At 43.7% G+C, this 9,534-nt stretch overlaps 1 protein-coding gene across 1 annotated transcript; it reads right to left on the reverse strand.

Annotated features, from left to right (window-relative positions):
• Positions 1-189: 189 nt before the first annotated feature.
• LOC146612054 (galectin-related protein B) lies at positions 190-8,785 on the reverse strand. The gene is made up of 4 exons (XM_085342924.1): positions 8,727-8,785; positions 8,281-8,366; positions 6,885-7,065; positions 190-483 (listed from the first exon to the last, which is right to left on the reverse strand). The coding sequence occupies exons 1-4, from the start codon at positions 8,751-8,753 to the stop codon at positions 340-342; spliced, it is 438 nt and encodes a 145-aa protein (XP_085199050.1). The 5' UTR covers positions 8,754-8,785; the 3' UTR covers positions 190-339.
• Positions 8,786-9,534: the final 749 nt, after the last annotated feature.

Here is a 9,534-nt window from a genome sequence, read left to right on the forward strand (position 1 = left end):
AATGTACGTTCAGGAAAAATAGTAGAGCTCAGATCGCATTTTTTATAACTTAATTCACTTTAGTTAAAATCACATTCCTCATTTGACTTGAGAGATCGATGACTGGTACATTCAGTCAAGAGCTTCAAGTCTCCAAACAGGTAATCTTAGTGAAGGCACTTTGTCTTAACATGTGATTACGAGGCAGGTGTAACTTTGTCTGAAATTGGAAACACATCATTCCCCTCATGGGGAAATTTATGCACTCAGAAAGTAGTAGTCTATTCTAATCTTATTTATTGTATAGTATACTGTCCCAGGGCATCCTCATGTTAGGTGTCTGCGTATGAGGCGCTGGAGTTAGGCCACCTTGGTAAGCTGTAGATCGCCAAAAACTCTTAAGGCTGTGAGGGAGGCGAGCTGGGAGAGGCGGTGAGTGAAGCCGCACAGAGGCTGCCCATCCACCAAAATACGAAACTGCTGGTGTTCACAAACGATCTCCATCTAAGAAAATATAGATTCAGTCAAAGTTAGTTTTTACATGTAGGTTTATGTGAAAAAACAAACTGCTAGAGCCTGAACCACAAACTAATGCTGCATCAGAGAAGATAATAAGAAAAATACCATTCACAGAAAATGACATCTGCTAATATGACTCTAAGATGATTAATACATTTAAATCTATTTATTATAACTTAAACTCACTAGCGCTATCAGCCTTTATCTGCAAGGCAGAGAATTCTTTTTGTTAGTAGGGCCTATTTTGCCTTGTACATCTTGTATGCACAAGCATGCAGCCACATGATGGTTACTTCTTTTTGTACTGACAGCTGGTAGCAGTAATGTGCCAAGAAACAGTAAGCAAAGGCAGGACTGAGGAAGACCCCTGGATGTAACAACCACTGATGGATTAGGAAGCTGGATCAGTTGTAGACATTTTTTTCCAGCTGCCATTCATTATATTACAGGGGGGAATCCCATTAGACACTGTGTGGAAAACTGTTGTTACAATACCTTCAACTGCTAACGTGTTTGGTTTTTAAGCTTTTACAGATATATAGCTTTTTATTGTACTATTCTTAGTTAGCGTATTGTCTGTCTTGTCTTAATGTTGGTTTAAAATGGAGCACTGTAACAAAAAATAATTTCCCCCAGGGATCAATAAAGTATTCTGATTCTGATTCTGATTCTGATTTTACAAATATATAACACCTCTCCATGACCAGATTAGAGGCCATCCACAATCCAATTATTCTAAAAATATCCATCCTATTCAGCCTATATCCAATATCGCAATGGAAAAATGCCCTGTGGCCCACGGAGTATTTTTTTATAAGTCACCAACATGAGCAAACCTGGAAGCTAGAAATTTTTTTTATTATTATTATTCAAGTGAACAGTTGCCATTTTTGGCTTTAGCGTCCAGTTCCCATTCATTTTTACAACCATGCATTATGACTCAAAGTCTTGCACAAACATCTTTTGTAAATGTTTTATGATGCAGAAAATTCAGAGCAGAAGCATAACTGGCATTTCTTTCTATCAGTCATATCCCCTCTTGCACTCTCTCATGCTGGGGAAACAGTGGCAAACAGTAACTTGTTACTGAGGCAGCAAAACAAACAGCTATAATACAGCTTTAAATGCTGACTATGCAAAATGAAGGTAAAAGTAACTGCCAGATCATACACACTACTACAAGATTCAGTGTTGTTATGGCAACAAGTTAAAAAAGAAAGAAAGATAAAACTGTGTAAACATATGAACCATGTTTCACTCTCACCTTTGGGTGCAGCAGTATGAAATACATGGATGCTGTTTTACAGACTAAACTTAGACAACATTTAACATTGTAGCGTTGAAGCTTATTGAACTCTTGAAATCTTAATCCAGAGATTATAAAGGTACCTAGTAAGTAAAGTTAATTTATATAGCAGTTTTTAAGACAAGAAGCTGCCACGGAGTACTTTATAAGGGTATCAAAAACAAGGTCAAATAAAGACACCTGAATCAAGTGAAACAATACAAAACAAAGAAACATTACTCTGCTTGTCTGAATGGATGTATTTTCAGCTTTTCTTTTCTTTTTCTTTTTTCTTTTTTCTTTTATAAAAAAAGGTGCCACAAGGTAGCGGGGGCAGAGAAAGATAGGCTTTTCCACAGTTTTGGTGCTAAGGTTTGGAATGCACAATCTCCCTTAGTTTTCAGATGACGGGAAGACCTCATCTGTGGGTCTCCAGTTTGGAGAATATGGATGGAGTAGATTGATGTGAGTGGGGGGTCTCACTTTGTAAAGTCATAATAGTAAGAATCAAGATTTTAAACTGATATCTAAACCTAATCGGAAGTCATTGTAGACACCTTAGGAATAGGGAAATATTAGAGAATCTATGAGTGTGAGCGGCAGCATCTTGGACAGATTGGAGGTGATTAATAGATGCTTTAGACACACAAGAAAATAGAGCATTACAATAATCCAAGTGGGAGGAGGTGAGCTCATGAACAAGATTTTCCAGTTCACATTTTTAGCCAACGGTCCTGAGTTTAGCAATTTTTCAAAAATGAACCCAAGATTTTGTGGATTAGCTTTGCAGTGGATAGAACCCAGACATTCTCTAATTTGGGGAAAACGCTCTCCAAAGCAAGAATTAGACACTCTGTCTCTTTCCTGTGCTAACTCGCTAAAGATTACTTGCCATCAAACTATTCATAGCATTAGGTCGGTCAGTTAAAATGGATAGCTTATCCAAGCTTTAAAAGAGAGGTACAGTTGAATGTCATCTTCTTTTTTTTTTTTCTTTTTTTTTTTGGCCTGTCCCGTTTGGCTCTTTTGCCATCAGAATTGTTGTCTAAAGGCAAAGAAAGATGCCCAACGGATTTACTTTACCAAATTGACCATCCCAGCCTTGCCGTAATGGTCCATTTGATTCACCTTTTATTGTTTATTTTATTTTCACTTACTGAATACGGGACAGACTTGACTGGGGGAAAGAAGGGGAGAAAGAAAGAGGGAAAGAGAAACAGCTGAGAAGAGGGACAGGGGAGAAGGGCAAAAGACAAAAACCAACAGAACGGGCAGAGAAAAAAAAATGCATATATCAATCACCTGGATCACCTGCTGAGAAAGAAAAAAGAAAGCAAGCAGAAGAGAACAAGAGTAATAGAATAAACAACATCACAATGATATATGGGAATATGACAGTAAATACTAAATGTTAAACATTATTGTGCAGCACATAAGATCAACAGAACACAGTGTGCTTTGAGGTAGGAGCCAAAAAGGGTGTAGTTTGTGGGTGTGATCACCCGTGTGTACACCTGTGAGCATGGACGCGCTTGTTTTTTGTTTTTTTAAAAGGTTCCTTCATGTAATAATCTGCTAGAGGGTGTGGGGGGGCCACAGCCCCGTCCTCCAGGGCGTGAAGCAGGTGTGGAGGAGATCAAAACTCCAGACATCCAGAGGCCCCCAGAACACAAGAGACCAAGGAAGACCAACAGAGGGGCAGCTGCGCCACTGTCCCGGAAAGAGCTGAGGAGAGTCCCAGATGAGGGCTCACTCAGCAGCCGCGGAGCAGAAGCCAGGGGGAGTTGCAGTGACGCGCCCGTGAGCTCCGCCGGCAGCCAGCTGCGCCTGAGTGACCGAGCCCCAGGCCGAGAGGCCGGGGGCACCCCACCTCCGAAGTGGCCCGAGCGAGCCCCAGGCTCCAGGCCCCGATAAGCGGCCGCCAAGGAGTGAGCCGGTGTGTACCTGGACGCCCATCCCCGGACACAAAGAACCACCAACGCACCGATGTCTGAGGGGGTCCGCCACTGGCAGGGGAAGTGGTGGTAGGGGGAGATAGGCCTCCAAACCTTGGAGGGCCTGAGGTGTCCCCAGAGAGGTGGCGCCTGACACCCAACCTGACATATAGACACAGACATACAGGCACACACAGATACAAACATCCATTCCCACCCTCATGCTCTCATATGCACTTACTCCACACTCAACCAACGTGGAGACATACATAAAGAGACGTACACACGATCACACTCCCCAAGCGTACTCTACAAACCGGGTCCAGGTGCCCCCGCCCCTGGAGGGGGGAACTGCACCCAGACCCAGGTGGTGTTTCCCTTTTCCCTGCGGTGGGGGGAGGCAGACCGCCCCGACTCCGCAGCAGCAGGAAGGCTCCACACTCCAGACCGCAGTCGGACGGCCAACTCCTCCTCCTAGTCCTAGCCCCCCTGCTCCAGCAGGTCGCAGAGAACGGGGGTGAGAGAAGACTCCGAACCTCCCTCCACCCGCTCATTGTAATGTTGATGCATGTGTGTTCTAAGGTGCATTTAAAACCCAGGAGGGTTTGGAGCTACCTGCCAGAGAGCAGCAGGTAAGCGCATGGTCCCTCCTGCTAGCCCTCAATGTCTACGTGTATTTAAAATTGAGAGGTGGGCAACGATGCCAGGGGTGGGGTGTACACCCTGATGGTACTTTGGACTCCGTGTATCGTGCCCACCCCCAAGATCCTATATGTATGTGTAATGAGAGTGTGAGTAATGTGAATGTCTAAGTTGTGGGATAAAATTGAGGCAGAGGCAGCCAGAAGGGGACGGGGGGGGGGGGGGGGGGGGGTAGCCTCCTCTGCACCCTGGTGACATACCCCTACTCCAAGGCCCTGCATGTGTGGGTGGTTGTGGTGGAGCGGGAAGAGGGAGGCAGCTGGAGATGGGGAGGGAAGGAAGGGAGGGGCAGGTGACCCCTCCCTGGGGCCAGCTCCCCCGCTGACCCCAGTAGGCACCCCCATACTCCGCGACCCGCCAGGGAAAGGGGGCCCAGGCCCATCCAGACCGGGCCCAGTGCAGCAGCGCCGCCCGGCCCCACAGAGCCCGGGACAGTCCACCCAACCCCACCACAGAGAAAACTGCACCCACCCCACCATCCACTCATCTTCCAGACTACATAAGACAATAAACACCCAGGCTGAGATCTTCCTCCACCTCTCCTGTATCTCCCCCTCCTGCAGAGGCAGCTCCTGAGGAGAGGAAAGCTCCTGCAAGATGTGACAATCTCCCCCACCAGTTGAAGAGCCCCCCAGGTGGCTCGACGCACCGGCGGCACCCTGCTCCAGGGCTGGGCCCCCATGCACCCACCCGCCCACAACCCCGGCAACACACCAACCAGGACCCAAGCCCCCGAGGCCCGGTCCGGGTCCCAGCCCAGAGACGGAGCGCCCCCAGAACCTCACGCCCATCCCGGACCCACCCAGGGGCAGCCAGGCTACCAGGTCAGTAACCCACGTCCGTCAGCACAGACCCTCCCCTAGCCCTGCTGCACGCAGCCGCGAGGAAACAGTCACCGGAGAGCCAACAGAGCCCCTAACCGGACATGACCGCTACCCCGGGTTGAGCCCCCCAAGGAAGATGCCTCCGGGGAACCCCCCCGACGCCCTAAGCCTGTCCCTACCCCCACACCAATCACAACAGTGAAGGCGGGACCAAACTATGACCCCCCACCCCCACTAGGTGATGGAGCTGATCAAAGGAGCCCAGAGCAATTGATCTGATGTGGTGGCAGAGGCTGTATCAAGACTAATGTAATCTAATAGATAATTTCTATATTGGTTAGAATTAAGATTATTTTTATTTTTCCAGTTCATGAGGACTGTTTTCTTGGCTATGCATAGGGCAGTGAAAACCATATGGGCGATATTCTTTTCTGAAGTGACATTATCTAAGCTGCCCAACAAACACACTAAGGGGGAAGTTGGAATGTTACATTTCAGACACTTCGATAAGTCTTCACATATCTCGCGCCAAAACTTCTGAACTGGTGGACAGAACCAAAGAGCGTGGATATAATTGTCCGGTGAATTGGTTTGGCAGTGTGAGCAGTTGTTGGTAGACGTAAAGCCCATCTTGAACATCCGATGACCTGTATAGTGCACTCTATGTAATATTTTGTATTGAATTAATTGAAGACTGGGATTTCTAATTAGATGAAAGGTTTTTAAGCAAATCTGAGACCAGAAGTTTAGGTCTAAGTTAACTGATAAATCCGCTTCCCATTTTGCAATAGGAAGTGATATTGATTCATCTGTTTTAGAAAGCATTCTGTATATTTTGGATAGTAATTTGGGGGGTTTAAGAGTAAGAAATTGAACCACACTTGGTGGTGTTTGTAGTTCAACTTGACCCGGTTTAAATTTCTTTTTTACTATGGATTTAATTTGTTGATATTCTAAAAATCTTTTCTTGTTGATCCCATATTGTGTAACTAGTCCGTCAAATGAAATAAATTCTGTTCCTTCTAGTATATGTTCTAAATATTTGATTCCTTTATCACTCCAATCTGAAAAGTTTATCATATTATTGTTTTGTAATATGTCAGGGTTGTTCCAGATAGGTGTACGTTTGCATGGGATTAATGAAGACGCCGTCAATTTTAGAAACTCCCACCATGCTGTCAGAGAAGAGCTGATGTTGATGCTTTTAAAGCATTCATGTCGTTGGATGTCATCTTCATACAGATGATGAAAAAAATGGGGTTAAAAGAACTAATAAAAATTGAAAATAACAAGGGACTTAAACAGGATCCTTGTGGAACGCCATATGAAAATGCAGCCACATCAGACCAAAATTTCCAGCTGTGACCCAAAGTGATGTGAGCCACTCCAAGACAGGGCTGGAGTTCCCCACCATGTGGCTTAACTGATGAATTAGTATCAGTTGTTTCAATGGCAATTGAGCTAAAGTCCAGCAAAACAACGACTGAGCAATCACTTCATCTGTAGCCATCAAAAGACTTTCAGGAAAGCTGTTTCCATTGAGTTTAACGTTCTAAAATCAGATTGAAAGTTATCAATAATATTGTGCTTGTCCAGCACCTTCCTTAATTTTGTCCCAACAATCTTTTCTTTGACCTTTACCTTGAAGGATTCTCCAGGTGCAAAGGGAAAGAAGGAGAGGGTATTTTCAGAAGAGCCCCATTTTCCGTCCAAGCGCGCATTTCTTTGGACGGCCTTATCTCTAAAGTTGACTTTTAACTGTAGACCCACATCACCCTCGGTTTCCTCTTCCTGTGGCTTAGTGGAAAGAGTCACCTCAATGCTGCAGAAAGCCAAATCAGACATAAACAAAGACAATGTTTAAAGATAGGAGTGACAGATTTTCTGTCATCTTTTCTTCTAAAGGAAGTAGTTCAGTCATCAGCAGAACAGTGACATCCTCTGGTCTCTGTTACAAGTAGTTGTATTAGTCAACAAGGTAAGAAGGAGATAACTGAATAGCAAATTACATCTGGAGTGGGCAATTCATTTTCCCAAGGGGCCACATAAGAAACTGAGATTGTTGCAGAGACTGGCACCACTAGCTCATAAACAGAAAAAATAGTATTAGCTAGTCACAATTTCATGTGATCCATTGGGAAAAATAAGTCCCCACTCCTGAATTACATAGTGTATTGATCAGTGTTAGACCATTTCAGAACATAGTGACTATCTAGAAAACAGGCAAAAGGCATGCTAGTTAATCCCTGCAGGAGACTGTATGTTTTCTAAATTATAGATTTGAGTCAAATCAGTTTTTTCGTGTGGAAAAAACAACAAAACTTTGCGTCAGTGACAATTTAAATTTTGCCTTCAGCATTTTAAATCTATTTCCATACTCTCTCGGAACCAGCATAATAAAGTAAGTGTGTGTGTGGCATCAGTATTTTTTTTTATGATGATGATGATGAAGTATTTATTATCAGGACGCAGTGTATTAGCACTTTGTTTGGATAAATCCACAAGGGAAGCTTAGAAAATCTATAGCCTTAAATGGACAACAAAGATGTAACTTAACAGCATTTGGCCTCAAGCTCTTTAAAGATACTTCGACCAAAAATAACTTTTAAAAAAAATCTTATTTAAAAAAGTCTGTCACAGTTTATTTTGTGCTTAATCTTACTGTAAAATCTGTCCTATTTATTTTAATTCTTATTGCACTCAGGCTATTAAATTACTAAGGAAAAATAGCTAGCCGATGTTATCAACCAAAAGAAATTCCAGTGACTCTTTAGATTTCATGGGATTTGCTCCTCTCCCACGCACATTTCACAGACTAACCCTAATTAGGAAATGCATTGGCACTGCCAAGACATTCCCAAAACAGGAACTAGCTGACTGGCATAAGCACTTGCAGACATCAGCTGCTTTAAATGAGCATCTTTCCCTCTAAAATTTCATTGGTAATTCTGAAATGTGCGCAACAGTAGCTTAATAGTAATGTAATCACTCCCCCCCTACATTTAGACGCTTAAAATGAAAACAGGTGTGCACTAACCTCTTGGCTTTTTTGTCAACAATTCCCATCACAACCAGTTTCATTGAAGGCCGCAGCCCACCTTTTATCTCTCCGATATACTCCCCCTGTGAAACAATAGAGATGAGCCAGATGAGGCCTATAGCGATACAAAAGACAGCTCTTTTTTCTCCTGAGTCTCCTTGAGTTTATTATTCTGAGGATACATGTGTATAAAAGCTGTCTCCTAATCCCTGCTCCGTGCCGATGTCTTAATCTGCGGTCAGTTGCAGTCTGTTGCACCGGCCGGAACAATAGCTTTATTGAGCCCGGATTTAAACAGTCAGTGACTCAGCTGCACAAACTATATTTGTATATCTACCGCGTGCCCTAATTCAAATAATACTGTTGCATGCAGATATGTCACAATGCACGAGCTGCTTAAAAGAACGGGGGAAAAAACCGAAAGCAAAACGAAAGCTACGTACATTTTCTTTATTGTCCTTTTCTTCCATTCCACTCAGGGCGTGATGCAGTGTGGAGGTTTGGAGCGGCGATACACACTGAGGACGGACTGACTCTGCCTCCAGCTGGCAAACCCCGCCTGCACTACGTTGTCATAGAGACTGGCTCCCAGTGATGATAGTGGGAGAGGCAGACAGAGAGTAAGGGATGGGGCGGCCGAATGCACACTCATACATTCATTCTTTTTAATAATGAAGGAATCTGGTTAAAGGTCAGTCAGCTTTTCTTGTATCTGTTGACTGTTATCTCACAAATTTTCTTCCTCTTTGATGTCTGAGGTCCCTATCAACATTTTTAATGACAAAGTATTCAGCTTGATCAACCTCAGGCCGATGTGTTTACTGGCCATGGTTTACCACAGACCTTAGAATCAGAATCTGCTTTATTGAGCAAGTATGTGTACACATACATGTAGTTGGACTCCGGTTATTTCTTTCCTCTCAGTGTCAGTAGCAGACTAAACAACAGACAAAAGTGACAATCACAGCATATAGCCTGTTACTATATATACAGTATATACATGAGCAGCAGGTATGATGTTTAGATACAGACACTATGTGAATTTCAATCAGAGTGACGGTCTGTGGGAAGAACCTGTGCAGATGTTTTGATTTGCAGTGGTTGATACCAGAGAGAAGGCACTGAAACAGGTTTTGTCCAGGGTGTGAGGAAGTTTCTGTCATCATCTCTGCTGTGTCTTTTTGATAAGTAAATTTATATTGGATACAATAATCAAGCACTTCATTTAGAATAATAATCATACCATCCTGA

This window comes from Diplotaxodon limnothrissa, linkage group LG19 (assembly GCF_057381915.1).
Source record: "Diplotaxodon limnothrissa isolate DT_005_m linkage group LG19, D_limnothrissa_male_GT1.1, whole genome shotgun sequence".
Classification (NCBI taxonomy): Eukaryota; Metazoa; Chordata; class Actinopteri; order Cichliformes; family Cichlidae; genus Diplotaxodon; species Diplotaxodon limnothrissa.

Bases quoted from the DNA above. Each gene is read 5' to 3' on its own strand.
- LOC146612054 (XM_085342924.1), bottom strand. From the start codon at position 8,753: ATGGAAGAAAAGGACAATAAAGAAAAT. The intron at 7,066-8,280 runs GTTAGTGCACAC...GGCTTTCTGCAG, and splicing joins GTTGACAAAAAAGCCAAGAG to CATTGAGGTGACTCTTTCCA. The intron at 484-6,884 runs GTAAAGGTCAAA...ATATTTTCTTAG, and splicing joins CACCTGGAGAATCCTTCAAG to ATGGAGATCGTTTGTGAACA.